The sequence below is a fragment of the Cavia porcellus genome, unplaced genomic scaffold, assembly GCF_034190915.1.
Source record: "Cavia porcellus strain 051 isolate PalLab524CR breed Dunkin Hartley unplaced genomic scaffold, mCavPor4.1 scaffold_7, whole genome shotgun sequence".
NCBI lineage: Eukaryota > Metazoa > Chordata > Mammalia > Rodentia > Caviidae > Cavia > Cavia porcellus.
This window is the reverse complement of record NW_026947490.1, coordinates 33,950,124-33,969,291: the sequence shown is the minus strand read 5'-3', so window position 1 is coordinate 33,969,291 and position 19,168 is coordinate 33,950,124. Positions and strand designations below refer to the sequence as shown.

Genomic DNA, 19,168 nt, shown 5'->3' with positions numbered 1-19,168 from the left:
TGAATTCTGCTGTGATTGGGTGGAACACTCTGTAAACATCTACTAAGTCCACGGGTATGATTAAGCTCTGTTATTTCTTTGCTGACATTTTCTCTACTTGATCTATCTCTTGGTGATAATGATGTATTAATATCCCCTATTATAACTGTGTTCTTATGTATTTGGTGTTTCATGTCCATTAGAATTTGTCTGTTATAGTTGGGTGGTCCTGCATTTGGAGCATATATATATTTATAATTGTTAGTTCTTCCTTTTGAATTTTTACACTAACAAGTATGTAGTGAACTTCTTTATCTCTTTTAATCATTCTAGGTTTGAAATTCACATTGTCTTCAAATTGAATAGTTATTCCTTCTTTTTTCTGGATTCCTGTTGCATGGAATACTGTTTTGCATTCTTTGCCTTTTAATCTATGTGTTTCCTTTGGGACAGATGTGTTTCCTGTATACAGAATGTTATGGGATCATGGTTCTTGATCCATTCTATCAACCTATTTCTTTTGATATGTGAATTGAGGCCATTTACATTTAGAGATATAGCAGTTAGGTACTGACTCGACTTTGCCATGTTATGTTCCAGTTGTTTGATTTCTGCTTGTCCTCTTTGTTTAACTGCTTGTCCTACATGGTTGTAGATTGTAGGTTGGACTTTCTGTTGTTCTGGGGATTGTGGTCATTTTTATCTCTATCTAGTATATCTTTCAACACTCTTTCTAGGGTTCATTTGGTGGACTTGAATTTCTTCAGTTGTTCTTTGTCATGGAAGTATCTTATTTGTCCATTACATTTGAATGAAAGTTTTTCTGGGTACATCAGTCTGAGTTGAAACTTGTTTTTCTTTTAGGACATGAAATATCTGACTCCAAGCTTGTCTTGACTTGAGGGTTTGTGCTGAAAAGCCTGCTGGGATTTTAATGAGCTTTCCTTGATAGGTGAATTGTGTCTTTTCTCTAACAGCTTTCAGTATTTCTATTTATGCTGCATGTCTGGGATCTTAATGATTATATGTCTGGGTGTAGATTTATATTGATTGTGATTGCATTGTGCTTTATATGCCTCATTTATCTGCGTATCAGATTTACCCCATGTTTGGGAAATTTTCTGCTACTGCTTATGTGAATATTTTAGTTATGTCATTTGCATTGACTTCTGCATTTCACCATGCTTACTACCTTATATTGTTTCTCGTGGCATCATCTTGAAGCTGCTATATGGTCACTTCATGCTGCTTTGTTATTTTAAAATGTTCTATCCTTTCATGATCAGCAATTGTGGTCCTGTCCAAAACCTGAAAATGGTTTTTCCAGCATTCAATAGAATTTTTTGTTTCTTAGATGTAACTTAGAGTTTGTTTCATGAATTCTGCTTGTTTTCTATATTTTTCCTTCAATGTTTCAATCAGTTTCCCATGCTCCTGTACATTTTTCTATCTATTTCTTCTCTAGCTGTGCTGAGAAACTCCTTTACTAAGGTTGTTATTTCTGTTTTTACATGAGAGTTTACTTCTAATTTGATTTCCTCTATAGCCTCATGGAGTTGTTTTTGTATTTCACTTGTTATTTTTTCAGATATTTCTGGTTTGTTACTTTTGAAGTCCTCTATTTCAATGTCTCCTGTACTTGCTCCTAGTGGACTAGATGTATGAGATTGCATTTTGCTTTTTTGTTTTGCCATTTTCCCCTTTTGGATTAATATTTCATCCTTCAATCCCATTAGTGTCAACTGTTTGTCATATGTATCTTGGGGTCCTACTATAAGGGTGATGTTTGTCCAGTTGCTGGGTCCCACAATGAAAAGGTGGGCCAGTCACCTGAATTTTTCCTTCTGGGCCTGTTGGGTGAATCCTATTTTCTTCCTAGGCTTACAAGCCTAGGAGTACTGATGGAAATCAACCCCTAGTTCCTGCTGTTGTCGTGTCTTCAGGTTGTTCAGAGTCACCAGATCTCCCTGGTCTTGGCTGGTACTCTACTGTGTCTCTGGGTGTCCCACAGACTCCCTCACCTTTTCATCTCTTGGTTTTGAGATTTCGCTTTCCTCTTTTGATAAAGTTGACTAGGCAATTATCAGTTTCACTTATTCTTTCAAAGAACCAACTCTTCAATTCATTAATTGTTTTTGTTGCTTTTTTAGTCTCCACTGCATTAATTGCTTGTCTGATTTTCAAAATTTCCTCCTATATTTCGGCTATACCTTCACTTGCTCTTCATTTTCTGAAAGTCTGAGGTGCAGAATTAGGTTTTTTATTTGCATTACAATCACTCTCCTGTCATTGGAGTTTACTACTATAAATTCCCTTTGAAGACTGCTTTCACTGTGTCCCAAGGGTCTGCAAAGGTGTATTTGCATTTTTGTTCAATTGTAGATATTGTTCACTTTATTCTTTATTTTTTTTCTGTGACCCATTTGTCGTTTAGGAGAGTGTTAATTAGGTTTCATATGTTTATGTGATTCTTGTGGGATTTTTGTCATTAATTTCCATTGTGCTATGGTCAGATAATATGCATGGGATTATCTGAATTCCTTTACATTTAGTGAAACATATTCTGTGGGCTCATATGTGGTCTATTTTAGAGAATGACCCAAGTGCAGGTGAAAAGAATGTGTATTCCCCTGTTGTTGTGTGGAACACTGTATACATCTACTAGGTCCATTTGTTCACAAGTTTGATTCAATTGTGTTACTTCTTTGGTAATTGGGTTGGTTGATAGGTCTCTCTGTGACAGTGGAGTATTTAGGCCCCCCCATTTTAATTCTACTATTTTTATTTGAGTTTTCATGTCTATTAACACTTGTCTTACATAGTTTTTTGCCCCCATATTTTGTGCACACACATTAGCGATTATAACCTTCTCTTCTTCAAATTTTCCCCTAAAAAGTATGTACTGACCTTTTCTGTCTCTTTTGATCATTCTTGGTTTGAAGTTTACATTGTCTGAAAACAGAGTAGACACTCCTGCTTGTTTTGGGGTTCCTGTTTCATGGGATATTGTTTTCCATCCTTTGACTTTTAGTATATGAAATTGCTCTTGAGGTAATGGTATTTCCTGTACATAGCCTATTACTGGGTTTTATTTCTTAATACAGTCTGCACAGCTGTTTCTATCAGTGAGCAGAGACCATTTACTTTGATGGATATAATTGATATGAACTGACTTATCCCTGTCATGTTATCTTGTGATGATGGTTTTCTACTTCTTCTGTTTAGTTGTTTGCCCCACTTAGCGGTTTCCTTCTACTGTTGTGCTTGGGTTTGTAGCTATATTTGTCTCTTTGTAGAGTAACTTTCAGTACTCTTTTCAGTATTGGTTTGATAGTCATAAATTTCTTCAGTCATCTGTTTTTGGAAGTATCTTCTTTCTTCATCAATTTTCAAAGGTAGTTTTACAGGTTATACCAATCTGGGTTGAAAGTTGTTTACATTCAGGGTTTGCAATACTTCACTCCAGCTCTTCCTTACTTGAAGGTTTATGTTGAGAAATCTGCCATGATTTTGATAGGCTTTCCTTCATACGTTTTCTGTTTCTCATCTCTGATAGCTTTATTATTCTATCCTTCTGCTGAATTTCTGATATCCTGATTATTATATGTCTGGGTGAAGATTTATTTTGGTTATGGCTATTTGGAGTGCTATATGCTTCATTTATCTGTATATCAGATTCTTTTCCTATGTTTGGAAATTTTTATGCTCTAATGTCTATAAATAATCTTTGTATGTCATATGTGTTTACCTCTGCTTTTTTATTGACACTTATTAGTCTTACATTGTTTTTCTTTACATCATCTTGCAGGTGTTGAATTGTTGTTTCCTGGTACTTTGTTATTTTTCACAGATCTTTTCAGTTTCCATTCTGTACTCAAGGTCTGAGAGTCTCTCTTCAGTTTCATTTAGGTGGTTTTGCCAGCTTTCAATGGAATTTTTAATTTCCTGAATATCGCTTTGAATCTGTTTCATGCATTCTAATTCTGTCTTACATTGTCCAATCAAGGTTTCCATCATTTTTTATGTTCCTCTGTTTTTTATCTAGATCTTGTTTAGATACACTCAACATTTCTTCCATAATGTTTGTCATTTCTTTTTTCACCTGAGAAATTATTTCTGATCTGGTTTTCTCTACTAAACTGCAATCTATTAAGGAGAATCTGCACATAGTAAATAGCTCACATTTATTTAGTAAATTGTCAATATGTCAGTTTGTTGTCAAATTGTCAGTATGTTGATGTGGCAAAAGAATGCTGCCTGGAGGAGCAGAATCACATCTGGGTCCCTCAGAGGCCAGTGAGTATATAGCAATATGACTCTGTGGTTCCAGGCACAAGACTATGGCATATGCAGTGTGCATGAATTTGGATTCTTTGGTAATGGGTTCAGTGTGGCTTTGGTTAGAGTTACTGCACCCTGGGCCTCATTTGAAAGTTTCCATGCACTGACCATTGCTATGCTGTGGTGAGAAGGAGTTGGTCATCTTCCTGTGTGGGCAGCAGGCAGTGCACATTTTAGAGTGTGACCTGGAGCTGAGACAGTCACATCCTGTTCGTTTACTAGCTTTAATTAGTTCCTACCTCCTGCTTGCAGAAGAAACATTGTGCCCCAAATTAGTTAGCCTCTTGTGTCCTGTAAATCCTGGAAGGAAAAGGAGTAGAAGATCACGGTGGAGAAGGCTGTCCAGAGATATAGGGTTCATGGGACCCTGGGAGGTTGAGTCCATGCTCTGTTGGGCCCGAGTCCAATCAGACTAGGCACAGTCATGAAGGACAGGGTCCACATGGGCACGGGTCACCTCCTGAGAGATTGTCTTTCCAGGATGTTGTTTGGTCTGGATCCTGTGTGTGATATGCTGTGTCATCACTGTCCCTGTTCACTGCTCAAACACAAAGGGCTTCCCAGGTAGGAGTCATGGGCCAGGTGCAGGTAACATTGCAGGATTTCCAGTGAATCCCCTGGCAGCTCAAAGGCAAGGTGTCCCAGTGACTGAGGTTCTCATTCAATTCAGGAGCTGAAATGGCTTTGCCTTGTGCTAAGTCAGTTTCCTGCAAGAGCCTATGATGCTCAGAGTATGGTCTCTGAAGTGAGCTGGAATCATCCTTCTGAGGAGGAAACCGTAGTGCTGAAAACTAAGATGCCTCTGAAGACCAGGAACTGCCTGCTCTTCCCCAACCTATCCAGGATGAGGAGTTAAAGGGCTTTCCTGATGCAGAGTCTGAGAGGAACCTCTGTGGGAGAATTGTGATAACTAATCCTATATTTGTGTTTTATTGTTTGAGTGTGTGAGATTTCAGCCTATTCTCACATGCACACAGGATTATTAACACAAAATATTTCAAGAGAGACTTGGCTCATGTTTGATCTGTGCCCTAAGTGAAATCTGAGTTTTGGGTGACCTGTTGTGTCCATGCTAGTGTGAGCTGTACATTGCCCAAACACAAGGCAGCCCTGTACATAAGTAGGCTTTGAGTTGGGGGGGAAAACCTTGCAGGAATGTAAATGAAGAAGCCACTGATGGAGAGGAGGGGGAGAATGGTTCTACATTTCCTCCTTAAGCCTGATCTGCTTGACAATGAGGTCATGACAATCTATCTACCAGCTTGGGTAAGCCATGTTTTCCCTAGGATGATGTAATGCTGTGTGATCAGCCATGCTCACACAAGTTGGGACCCTGATCTCTGAGCCCCACTGTGGATTTGTAAGTACCAAGCTCACTGAGTGCTATTCGTTATCTGATACCACAGCACAAGGAGGACCAAATGGAGGGTGGGACAGGAGTTCCCTGAGCCTACAGCCTCCCCACAGTTGCTAACCCCCACATCCCATGGTGCTGCCTTCAAGGGTGCAACCTGGGGCTCTTATCCCTCCCCTTCCTCCTGCCCGGACTCTACAGCCAAAGACTGCCTTGTGCACCCAGGACTGTGAGCCAAGCCCAGCACCACCCAGAACTCAGCACCCATGAAACCCATGTGGAGGTCAAGCTTTCTCATCCTCTGAGCCCACAGAGCACCTGGAGCAAGGACCTCGGCTTCTCCTGAGCAGGTTTCCTCCACAATGATGTTGCTTCTTCTCAAAATAGCTCTAGATGAATCTGCACAAGGTGGGACCATGGTCCTATCTCCAGAGTCCCTTTGCATTACCCAGGCTCCTGTGACTCCATCAGTGACCCCAGATGTGTGGGTATGAGTCACACTCAAGACCTCACTACTGGAGGCTATATTTTCTGAAACTCTTCTGTAATAACACCTTAATTCTTGGTTGGCATGTCCAGTTCACTTTCTTGGAATTATCTCGTAAAGTTTCACAATGATGAAGTGTTCTCTGCATTTGAGCTATCAAAAAGCGAACTGCCTAGCCATGAATACCATTTACACTAAAATTAGAATAAAGAATAAAAACTTCATCTCATTGCCCACACTTGCTGGAACTCAAAAGCTGACAGGGCATGGGGAGTGGAAGCTGTGATGCAGAAATGTAAGAATTCAGCCCTGTTCCCTTGTTGTAACTTTCTCCCTACTCTAGGTCAATGGTGCGAACTGAGATTCATAGGTCCTTTTTGTCAGAAGCCTCACAGAGAGCCTTGCAGAAACTCACAGACTATAATATGTTATGATGATGGCAAATTACTTGGACTCTTGGCATCAGATAGCAAACAAAATCTCTCCTGCACTGTGTCACACCTTCTGCCCTCCTGGAAATTGCTGGGATAGAGACTTTGCCCCAGCACTGAGACTGTAAACTTATCCTGAGTCCAGTTTCTGTGGACAGGGAGCCATCAAATCTCTCTTCACTCTGTGTGCTCTGGAAGTGGGTCCTTTGTGACCACCCCAGGTTCCCTTCATCCATCTTCTTCCCTAGAATCAGTGTCTGTGCAGAAGAAGCCCTGGACCACTACTCTGAACTTGGGGCTCCCTAACTGTTGGAATTAGCACACAGTGTTGCTTCCTATGGAATTCCCCATACTTCTTCGGCACTCAGTGTGGACACAGTTTCCCTTCATCTCTCAGGCCTAGTTAAGAGAGTCTGTGCTCCCCATAGTATCTGTGGCCTGTGGTGCATAATTCCCTGTTTAGTACCTGATCTCCCTGGACTCTCATACGTGAAACATCAGTGCTCTAAGGCCCAGGTGATTCCCATTCATCTCTCTAAGCCAGGTGTCCTCCACGAATCCTGTCCACATGAGTGTTCAACACCACCTGACAGGGAATTGTGCTGTTGTGCACCCCCGAGAGAGGCAAACTCTATTAACCCCAGGACCCTCTAATGTGACCCAGTCACTCTTTTCTCCCTGACACAGTAGGGAGATGTTGCTTCTTCCGCTGACTGAGGCCTGTCCCGCAGGGACACAGGCTGTTCAGTAGGTGAGTGGAGTCCACACGCACTGTTAGCCTTCTGTGTGCAGGTCGGCCACCCATGCTGCACGACACACATGGTCCAAGCTGAAGAGGACAGGGCAAGTAGGGACAGACAGACATCCACAACCTTTCTCTCCCCGGACCCTGCATGGAGCTGGGCCTGATGCGGCTCACCTGGTGCATAGAGGAATTCTGCACCAGCAGCCAACACTCTCAGTTTTGTATTACAACACAGCCAAACTCTCAGAGGTACATGTTGTGTATTATCTTCCTCAAGAGTGATTGACAACAGTTTGCAAATCAGGCCTTAAAAAGGTTTGACACTTTGTGGTCATCATTTTCACTGTATAGTCTTGTGTAACTACCAACAATTTTATGTGGGGGAAAACCTGTTAACCAACTTTCTAGGGGTAGAGGTTTTGCAGCTGTTATCTTGCTCCCTGTAAGCAATGATCACCTGACCTGAAAATACAGTGGTCAAATCTATTTGAGTAGAGCAACTATCTTACTGTGTGTTCCAGTGTTCTCTATTGGCTCTTAGTTCTGAGTTTTGTAGCATACAGATTTGATCCTATGTAAGGTTTTTTCATAGATTTTCTATGTTACTTTAAGTTCTTGGGAGAAAAGAGATGTTTAAACTTTAGTACGCAAAAAGGACAGCAACTCTCTCAAACTATTAAAGAGTGGCCTTTGATCCACTTGCTGAGACCATCCCTGTCTTCGCCTGTCTTCTCTTGAGCATCACATTCACTGTCTCCGCTTGTCTCCATGTTCTGATGCTCTAAGCTCTCTCCATAACCCCAGGTAAATAACTCATCCCCCAGCACTCTAAGCTCTCTCTTGCCTGCTGCTCCCCACTTTTCCAAATTGCACTCCTAGACCAATTCTACAGCTACTCCCAGTAGTGTCTATAGCTCATGTGACTTGCGACCATTCTTGATCCATCCACAGGAGATGCTGCTCCTACTTTGCTCTGGTCACACTGTTCTGGTCAGAGGTCACCTCTCTCTGTACCTATGGACAACGTGGAGACTCAAAATTGAATACAGTGATCACGGGCCCAGTGTGTTCCTGCACTTCTAGACGTGAGGACTCTGAGCCTCCTGTCAGGGGAACACTCAGTATGCTCACCCCAGGTGCACAAGAGGTGTCACAGTAATGACCTCCTTTCAGCTCAGTCCTTTTCTTTGTAAGCAGCATGTTCTTTCAGCATTGTCACCTTTCGTGGTGCTTTCTTCACTCAGGACAAGGAGGGGCTCACTGCTCCCAAGGTGCTGTCTCCTAAACAGTGTTGTTCTGCATTCCATGGTGAAGCCCTGCAGCCCTTCTCCTTCTCCTTGGTTCAACACAGGTCACTGGGTAGGCAGAGCCTCTGTAGGCCCAGCTGAGCACTCAGCACTGGAAGGAGCACATCAGGGAACAGCAGGAGCAGATGCTGTCCCTGAGTGTGCACAGCACTGACTGTCACTGTCCTCACACATAGGTGAACATCCCGATGGTAAAGCACACAGAGAAAACAAAAAACTGCACGTGGAGGTTGGCCTGCCCCCTTCTATTCACGCATGGCCACACTCTATTTGAGAAGAGCCCAGACCCCTGGGACACTGAAGTCCAGCTGAGCTGTCAGCCCACTGCACAGGTGTGGTGAGAGCTGCAGTAACTTGCTCTGGAGCAGGGGACAGGAGTCGTCCTTCAGGTCCGTAAAAGGAAAGCCATGAACATCGGAAATGGGAATCAGAGCACAGGAAGCAGCACACATTTATTTCAGCTACTGGGTCAGTCAGTGCGTGATTACTACAGTGAAATCCTGGAGACAGTCACTATAGAAAGAGGAAAACCTGATGAGGGGAGAGATCCCCTCCATCTCCTGTTCCTGCAGGATGAGTGATCAGACACTGAGTCTCCTCTGAAGATCTCCCCCTAAGCACACAGGCCACATTCTCCTCTAGACCATGAGGTATTTCTGGATGAGATATTTCTGGAGTCTGGGAAAACTCTCTTAAGTAAACATGCATTTAAATTGGCCTAGGAGTGACAGTACAGAGGAGACTATCAGAAAGTGAGTGTCCTGGTTGGAGTCCTGCTTCTGAGGCCATGAAAGACAGAGTTCAGGTGTTTCCTTTAATGAGAGGGCTCTTACCATGTGGAAAGTTCTGGGACTAAGGGATAAATAAGAACTAGGCTGATATATCTCCACAGAGCTTTGGACCCTGAGACTGCAGAAGCCAGAGCCTGGCCGAGGGAGGAGCTCTCTGTCCCCATTGGGTGGGTCCACAGAGGTGGGGACAAGAGGCTAAAGAATCTCATTTTACACTTCCGTTCATCTGCATGTCCTGCAGTACTGAGGTCTCCTCTGGCAGAGGCATGCTGTCAGAGTAGGCAAAATGAAGTGCACCATACCTGTTCTGCTCTACCTAGGTAAGGGCTGGGAGGAGAAAGACACCAGGCTGGGATAGAGAGAGGGATCTTGTGAGGTATCAGACAGAACCTCTGACAGGACAGGAAACTCTCTTCCAGGGCTGAGACTGCACATGGCACAGCAAGGATCCTCAGGTGAGTCCTACCCAGCACTCTGTGTCCTAGCCCAGCCTCAGCTCCTGGCCTTCAGCGGGTTAAACAGAGGCTTAGGCTGAGGTTTAGTAAGAGGGAAAGGCCTTGGAATTATCTAGGGGACAAAGAGGTCCTGGATCCATTCTCTGATTTCCTTGCAGGGACCCTCCCAAAACCCTCTCTCTGGGCCATTCCAGGCTCTGTGATCCCAAGGGGACGTAATGTAAGCCTATGGTGTCAAGGGATCCAGGGTATCCAGAGTTACCGTCTGAACAGAGAAGGAAGATCAAAGTTCTTGGGAAAACCAAATCTACATGGAAACAAGGCCAAGTTCTCCATCCCATCTATGACAAGAGATGATGCAGGGCGATACCGCTGTTACTATCTCAGCGGTGCTGACTGGTCAGAGCCCAGTGAAGCCCTGGAGCTGGTGGTGACAGGTGAGAGGACACTCAGGCTCCAAGCCCAAGCTTCTGGCCGGAGGAAGAAGTCTACTCTCAGGAGTGTCCCCTCCTCACAGTCCCGTCTTGGGAACACTGTGGGAGGTGTGGGACCATTTCCCGTGCTACTTCCTTCTCTCCTAGGAGTCTATAGCAAACCCAGCCTCTCAGCCCGGCCCAGCACTGTGGTGACAACAGGAGCCAATGTATCCCTCCAATGTGCCACAGAACAACAATGTGACAGGTTCATTCTGACTAAAGAAGGAGAAGCCAACCTCTCTTGGAACCTAGAATCCAGACGTCTTCCCAATGGACAGTTCCAGGCCCTGTTCCCAGTGGGACCAGTGATTCTTGGTCCCAGGTTATCATTTAGATGCTACACCTATGACAAGGAAAGTCCCCATGTGTGGTCCATACCCAGTGACCCCCTGGAGGTTGTGGTCTCAGGTAGGAAGACCTATACCTATCCTCTCTCTGCTCAAAATGTCACTCTGGCCCTTAAACCAGGGGCCATTTTTTTGCAGTTGGAGTAAGGATTATTTGGGGATTCCAGTCAGGGAGAGTCCTTCCTCTAAGACAACAGGGCTCCTTCAAGGGGAGCTCACTCCAGCCATTTGATTTGAATTTAAAAATTGCCACATGGTCAGGGGAGGGTTTTTGAGCAGCCTCGGAGTTCATTTTGGACAGTGAGCAGTGGCAGGGTGCTCAGGGACAGGCTTGGACATTACATTTTCATATTTTGATTGGCAGAATCATCTACTCCCAGTCCCCCATGCTCAGGGCACATCACCACACCAGGATGCACTGGGGGTCCCATCTCCCCACCCTCTTCTCCCGGCTCCACAGCAGGTGAGTCTTGGGCTCCATCCCAAAGATCCTATGTCCAGACTGCCTGGAGACTCTCTGCCCATCTCGACTCTTCTCACAGCCTCAACTCATTTTGTGTCCAGAGACCTGAGCTTCAAGTGGTGTGGACAGGACCAGGCAAGAGGGTCTCCTCTCTGGTCATTGATTTTCTTATCTGTGTATTTCCAGGGTGGGGACAGCAGTGCCATGTTGCTGGATTCTGAGAGTTTGAGGAGATGGGTGTAAGCCCCACACAGAATAGAGTCATCAGTTAAACAAATCACTTCATAATCTAGATGCCACTCATGGCCATGGTCTGGGAAGGAACCTGGAATTTGTGATTGGGATCTCGGTGGCTTTTCCCCTCCTGCTCACCATCCTTGTGCTCTTGCGACTCCAGCATCAGGGCTACTGCAAGAAGGCAGGTGAGAAAGGAGAGGGTGACCTGGGCTGCACCGAGGGAGGGATCAGAACCTGGGCTTAGGACCCAAAATCTCAAGGATCCCATGTGTGACACCAATGATGAGAAGTCTTAGTAGATGCAATGAGGGCTCCCCGTGGATGTCACAGGGCTGCCTCTTTCCCATCACCAGGACCCAGCTCTGCTGACACCTGCCCAGAGGACTCCCACAGCCACCAGGTAAATCATCTTTCTTCCACCCCTTGACTCTCACCCCAAGTCTCCCACACCGAAAGATTTCCTTGCTTAAATCTGTGCCCCTTGAATTCAAGGCCCTGAGCTCCTGAGGGCAGGGACTCTCTTCTGTGTCTTCACTGTGACTCACCAAGCTCCCTGCAGGCTGCTGCCCAGGGAGTGAGGAGTGGTGTACTACATCCCGACCTCTTCCTGCAGTTTCCATCAGCAGCCCCACAGGGAGCACTGCCTCTTTTAAGGTTCACTGTCTGTGAGGCTAGGAGTGTGGCTGGTGCCCACCAAGACCCAGAAGTCTGTGTGCCCAGAGGAGGGGACAGACAGAACACTGACCAGGCACAAAGACCTAGGCAGTGCACAGCGCTGTGTGCCACGCATGGCAGGGAAGGGCCAGTCCCTATGTGAAGAGAAGAAAAGGCTCTAGGGAACAGTGCAGAGAGACCGTATGACCTTATGACTTGTCAGCAGAGACCTAAATACAGGACATGCCTGTGACTGCCCCAGCAAGAAGCATTCCTGCCATAGTACAAGAACTGTGAGATCAAATGGGGACACAAACACCTTCTCCAGGAGCAGCCTGAGGCCCAGTGTCACTTGAGCTTATGCATAAAGTACAGATTCAGAGCTCAAAGGGCTCAGTACCATAGTTCTCTGGGCTCTGATGGGGCTTGTGAAGCTAATGAAGTTTGCTCAGTGAGTGTCCAAGCTGACTGCTGTCACAGTACTCACTCTGGAGCTCCTGTAGGACCCAGTGATGGTGCAGAGCATAGTCAAGTTGCAGCCTTTATCACTGTCTCCCTGCTGCAAAGCCCTGAGCTTGAGGACCCCAGGAAGTGACCTACACTCGGGGGCAGCCCTCCAGTCAGGATGTGGTGAGGCCACCCCTGCTTCCCAATGTCAAAGCCATTCGAGGGCCTGAGTGACAGAGCCACAGGAGAAATGCAGACGGACAGGAAGTTGAGTCCAGTCTACTGCAGGTCCCCCGAATTTCCCAGAATATACCCTCATTCCAGTACCCACCCTCTCTCCCTCCAGGCAGCTGACTCTGAAGGCAACCAGGGAGTGACCTATGCCCAGCTGAACAGCTTCAAGCTAAGAGGAGAGCCCACCACAACCTCTTCCTACCAGCAAGACAAGTTCCCAGCTATAAGCAGTGTGTATGCCCATCTGGGTGTCCATCAGCACAAGAGAGACCTCAGAACCCACAGTGCAAGAATTGGCTCCTAGGGACCTCAGGAGGGACAAGAGCTACCCCATGAACCCTCAGCTAAGGACTATGGGCAGCCTAGCGGCCTGGCGTGGGACCTGAGATGTTCTAGAGGTTGCCTGATCATGAAATCCAATGTAGCTACATTAACACATCTGAACATTTAACAAGTAAGTTTCTAAAATAACTAAGACTCAGCAAAGGATATCACAAACCCATCAAATTTATCATAAGATTAAAAACATGCATCAAGGTCATGAAGTATGTGTACTTTAGAGTAAAGGAAAACCTTAAATAAACTGAAATGGAGAAACAAACAATTCAATGATTGCTAGGTGCAAGAAAATGACATTAATTTTGACAAGGTAAGAAAGTAGGAAATAATGACCATACCAACAAATAGTAATTTAAATTAAAACAATATAAATATAAACTTGTCTTGAAAGTCTAATAAAGTTGATGATACCCTGAGAACATTTCAAAGGAAAACAATATTCACAAAAGAAATACAGAAGGAAAGTGTCTCAACTTGTGCAGCTGGGGAACATGATGTTGCCACCAGAAACTCTCCCTCATTCTTCATTAGAGGAAAATGACAGCACAGGACCCCTGGGTTAATCAGCAGCAAACAACACACCCTGGAGTCTAAAAGTATGAGCAAGGTGGGGTTGCCCCAAGAATCAGGACTGGGTGAGTCATTTAGATCATCAGTGTAGTTTACTGCATTTACAGAAAAAAGGATAAATGTGTTCACCTGAGCAGAGGAAGAACACATTCTTTGGAAAGCCAGCAGGTGTTCACAATTTCAAATATTAGGAAAAGTGCTCAATTTAATTGGATGGAAACTTACACAGCACCTGGAAGAAGCCTCCTACTTACAAAGGAACTTGGTATCCTTACCCCAAGAATTAGGAAGGAGAGAAGACGCTCTGTTGCTGGGCTCATGTTCAACATTTCTCTGGAGGTCTAGGCAAGGATTGAAGGCAAGATGATGACAGCAAACAGCAATGACACTGAGGACAGAGAAAGCTCAAGTATGGGCTGTGACTCTTCAGAAATTGTCAGAGTCCTCATGTGAAGGGAGCTTGATTCTGCTCCTATAAAACAGAAATTCATTAGGAGGAAGATAATAAACATATCAAAATAAAAACTTTTTTTGTCTTTTTCCTTTTTCCTTTTTTTATCAGTACCGGGGATCAAACTCATGACTGCCTGCTTGCAAGGCAGGCGTTTATGCCGCTGAGCTAAATCCCCAGCTCCCAAAATAAAAACTTTTGCAAAATGAAAATTAATGTCTCCAGATATTTGTGGATCCCAGGAAAAGCAGATAGACCTAAGCAACAGGGGGAACAAAGGAGCCCTCAGCCTGTGCTCCCAGGAAGTCCCAGGGTGAGAACTCACACAGGGTGATGGGGTTAGGAAGTGTTTCCAGGTGGGAGGGAGATTCTTGGGGAGGATTAGGCTGACAGAGAGAAAAGTAGGACACAGACAAGGAAGCACACAATGCCACACCCAGGAGGTGACCTAGGAAAGTCTCTCAAGAGAAGGACAAAGGGACAGCAGGGTCCCCAGTGCACAAGGTGGAGGGGTCAGGATGGGGCTTCTTTTCCTGAGCAGGGTTCCAGAAGCCTCCCCTACTCCCAGGAGTCAGGACAAAGCAAACTGAGGTAGGCCTTGGTGGGGTGGCTGTGAGGGACAGACCCTAGAAAGTATGCCCAGTGTGCATTGGCTCATGGTATCCTGGGAAGAGCAACCTGAGAAAGCTTTCTCTTCATGCCTTGGCTTTGTATTCTACCTTGGCAAGTTACCAGGATGTAACCTCTAGGACACCTTCATTTGTAATCTCATGGAGATTCTGTGATGTCCCCAGGCTTGATGGGAAACAGTGGGAGAGAGAAGGGGCATTTTGGTGAGTTGGTGACAAGCCACAAAAGTTTTCTTTCAGCCACCTTCATTCCACATTTTCCAGAGAGTCTGAGGCTGCAGCCCCTCCCCACAGCTGCAGTCCCTGAGCCCTGTCAGACACAGGCAAGAGGCTGCTCAGCCTTTCTGGGGTCTGACTGAGGGTGAGGCTGAGCCCCCAGCACAGCTGGGGAAACACCAGGCTTCGGGCACCCCGGGCATGGCCCTCCTGAGTCCCCTGGGCCTCTGTTCTCTGTGCTCACCTGCGACTAGAGAGGGACCAGCACTAATCGCTGGGTCACCGGGGTCTCTACCCAGCAGGTCTGGAGTGCAGTGCTGCTTAGTTCTGTTAAGCATTTGGGTTTCATACTTGTGTAATGCATTGTTTTTTTCTGTAAAAATAACAATTTTCTATGAAAATTCACGTATATGAATTTGTACATAAAAACGTACATAATAAAACTGTTGAATACTAATAAGTGAACTTCAGAAATATTTTTGAAGTTTCATTAATTGGAATTGTGTGTATACACAGAAAATTTGTAATACGATCCACTATTTTAAAAATTTGTGATAATATTCTTGATGATTTTATGTTTTCAGAATAATATTTTTATTCAAGGATGCTATTGGTTTGTATATATTAATTTATTTTATATTACCTTAAGATTCTCTTCCAATAACTTTTTAATAATCTATGATCATTGATAAAAGACATGTCAAGAAAAATTGATTTCACAACTGAATATCCACTAGTTATTATTATACAATATTGATATTTTATTATATCTAGATCTACTTAATTCATATCCAAGGATATTTATCTTTACTGTCTCTCTGTCTCTGTCTCTGCCTCCGTGTCTGTCTCTGTCTCTGTCTCTGTCTCTGTCTAGTATACTAGAGTAAGAACTTAACCCAGAAAACATGAAAGATCATTTGTTCAGGAAAATAACATAGGCAAAACACAGGAGTCAGGAAATTACATGGGATGAATGTCCTGGGAGCACACATATAATGATTGTGCTTACAGTGTGTGTTTTATATGTTTGCATTTTTTTCACTTTCATCCACATCCTTTACTTATTCTGCTTGTATCTTTTTACATATTTACTATAGGTCATTCTACATGGATTTATATATGTGTAAACCAGATGCACTGATTTTAGGAAAGCCTGACATTTCCACCTTGTGAAATACAGACATGTGTATGTGCCTGTGTGTGTTATCCTGCACGTGTTTGAAACCATGACATGATTACTTAAGATGAGGTTACAAGGACAAGGGTATTAAGGGGCCTTGGCAAGGTCACAGGCCCAAAAGTTCAGCCTCCATGAACCAGAGCTTCAGGACCCCTGAGGGTCAGAACTTCATGCTTGGACCCTGGTCCTCAGTCAGTGAATGAGGGCAAACTCACCTCAAGGGGAATCCCTGTACATTGTGCTGTGTTCCAGATAAATCAAGAGCTCACAGTGCTCGCTAATTTCCACACTGGAAATCATGTTTGTTTCCAGTTCTGAGCTCTCTGAACTCAGACAGCCTTGGTTCCTTAGGGACTTAAACCCAAGTGCAAAATTCACAGAGCTCAGTGAGGATGAAGAAACCACTAGGGAGATGAGAGGAAAGCCTAATCCAACAGTGAAAGGCCTCCTGTGAATTTCATGAAGTCATGTCATGATGGTAAGATAGAAGTTTGCAAAGCCCAGAGAAAAGGCTCTGGTCCTGCAATGATTCACACATTTTGTTCTTCTTTGATTCTCCAGAGCGATAGAGAGCTTCAGCCCATCACAAACCTGATCAGACTCCAAAACCAGTGAGCAAGAGAATTCACAATTATGGAGTTAGATTCACAGGTCTTTGGAGAAGGCAAGTACACTAGCTGAATATTCAGGAATGCTGGGGTGATTGTAGGTTTTTTTTCTTTTTTGTTCTCTTTGTCACTAATCCTGGCTTCAAACCCCAGCATCACATAGTGGACAGTCTCATATGGATAGGCCTGGTTGACCTGGTACTGGTGATCCTCAGGACCCCACTATTCTACACTCAGCACAGCCAGAGAAGGATCCACGTGCAGTCAGGAGCTGAACTTGTGAGAGGGAAACTCACTGAGCACTCACGGGTGGAGACATGGAAATAAATATGTCTTCCTTGAATGTGGTTTGAGTTTCATTATGTACGTGTGTTATCACCCATGTTCAACCTATTCAGCCCAATAGTTGAGGGATTTCATGATGTCCAACACTCTCATGGGAGGTGATCTCCACTATCACACAGAGAGGACAAAAGAACTACACTACTATTTCTGATAAAAGACTGTTATTAGCCCCAAGTAAAAAAAGAATGAATAGAGATAATCATGCCACCATTAACAATATAAAGGAAATCATTGAACATAATAGAGCTTAAGCTGCTCAGATATTGACATGCCGTAAGTATGAGAAAAGGCTATAGCTATACCACTCTAACCCCTAGAAAACTGATCCACCATAGCAATAGAGACACAAAGACAAGGCAAATTTTGACATCAGCACACATCTAGTCAAAGCATCAGCTCTAACATCATTAACAGTAGAAAAGTATTCAGCACTAGGATCCTAGAATCAACTGTAGAGATAAAAATTTAAAAAGCATTATAAGTAATAAAAATAGGTATGAAAGGGGTGGTGAAAGGAAAACAGAAAGAAATAAAATTTTTAAATATTGACATGGGAGAGAAGAGGAAATTGGAAATGTAAGGTAAAATATCCAATTGAAGAATAAAAGAAATTACTAGAATTAGAGTAAAATTGCCAAATAAAAGTCAAAAAGAAAAGAGAGATGAATAAAGCAAAGAAGAAAAATAAAGCAAGCAAGCAAGCAAACAGAAAACCCTAAAACAAAATAGAGAAAAAGATCAAAAAATTCTCCTTTGTGTTTGGGTGAGTGGTTTCTTTCCAAACTCTGTAAATTGGAATACACCAGATACTGAGGGAGCAGTGAGTCATAGCAAGAGCTTATTCCATTTCAACCCACTTCTTCTGTGTGTGTACACTGATTCCTGCCCCACAGTACTGTTAGGGAGCTGAGTTAGATAAAAATGTCATAGGCAGTCATGTAGATTTGGGCCTCCCAGAAACCAGGGCAGAAGACCAACTGTGGGCGAGGCAGACACCTCCCACTGTGGGCAGGACCTCAAGACAAAAGATCAAACACATGTGCCCACATCCTAAGCATAAAGCATCAGGGATTGATATCCTAAATAGGTCTATATCACCCTGAGGAAGCCAGAAGGAGCCATTAACCTAACCACCTACAGGCACAGAGCCCCTGCTCTATATTCATCTATGATTGCTATATGACTTGCTTCCCCACTTGTCCCCATTTAATCAATCTTAGCTGAGCAATTATGCTCATAATCTTATTGGTTGCCATAGTTCTTTTTTACCAGGGATCGAACTCAGGACCACGCGCTTGCAAGGCAAACGCTTATGCTGTGGAGCTAAATCCCCTGCCCCGGTTGGCCATAGTTCTATCCCACCTCATGCACATTTTGTGAGTTTCCAGTTTTCCCCACCTTGGACCTGCCTACGTTTGTGGTTTTTGTTCTATAAAATCCCTAGAAAATTCAGGTCCTCTGCAATCCACTTGGGAAAACTATTGTCTCTGAGAGAGAAGCTTTGTTTCTCTCAGTAAACATATTCTACTCTAAGCTTCCTTTGTTCTTAAAATTCATTCTGTGACTTTAGAGAACACAAACTCATACCAGACCTCTAGGAAGTTGGGTTTCTTTCCACTCTGTCACTTCCTACTGGACAGTGTCAATCAATGATGTGGTGTCTCCGTTTATGACGCTGTTCATTCCAGCAGCTCTTAGTGTTTGTGGCCCTCTGTGCCCCAAGTCCCTACTAACTTCTACTAGCTTCATGGCCACTGGCCTTGTGAAACCCCCTTGCCACAGAGCTCTCTCTGTCCATACACCCCAGTGTGTGGCAACTGTCTAAGCTGAAGCATGTCTTTAATCACACTGGCAAATGGGAAACATAGAGATCTCTGAGGTCTGTGTCTTCTGAGGCATCAAGGGGTTGGATTAGGCAGGCAACAGGACTTAATGCCAGCACTTTCACATCCAAGCCTCCTAGAAACTCACAAGCAAACAGCCTGGCTTACTGCCAGAGACATAGACTACTATGTCCTGCCTGCCTGACCTGAGCTCATCCTTGCTTAACCTTTTCAGGAAGTCTGTGGCTGTGATTGTCTC

At 44.2% G+C, this 19,168-nt stretch overlaps 1 protein-coding gene and 1 long non-coding RNA gene across 2 annotated transcripts; one reads left to right on the top strand and one right to left on the bottom strand.

Annotated features, from left to right (window-relative positions):
• Positions 1-9,660: 9,660 nt before the first annotated feature.
• On the top strand, positions 9,661-14,182 carry LOC106026632 (leukocyte immunoglobulin-like receptor subfamily A member 5). Its single transcript, XM_023563211.2, has 8 exons — positions 9,661-9,755; positions 9,855-9,890; positions 10,049-10,327; positions 10,472-10,774; positions 11,078-11,176; positions 11,470-11,598; positions 11,767-11,813; positions 12,861-14,182. The coding sequence occupies exons 1-8, from the start codon at positions 9,722-9,724 to the stop codon at positions 13,050-13,052; spliced, it is 1,119 nt and encodes a 372-aa protein (XP_023418979.2). The 5' UTR covers positions 9,661-9,721; the 3' UTR covers positions 13,053-14,182.
• On the bottom strand, positions 13,731-15,351 carry LOC134476914 (uncharacterized). The gene is made up of 2 exons (XR_010048740.1): positions 15,198-15,351; positions 13,731-14,129 (listed from the first exon to the last, which is right to left on the bottom strand). It is a non-coding gene; the product is annotated as an uncharacterized LOC134476914 (long non-coding RNA).
• Positions 15,352-19,168: the final 3,817 nt, after the last annotated feature.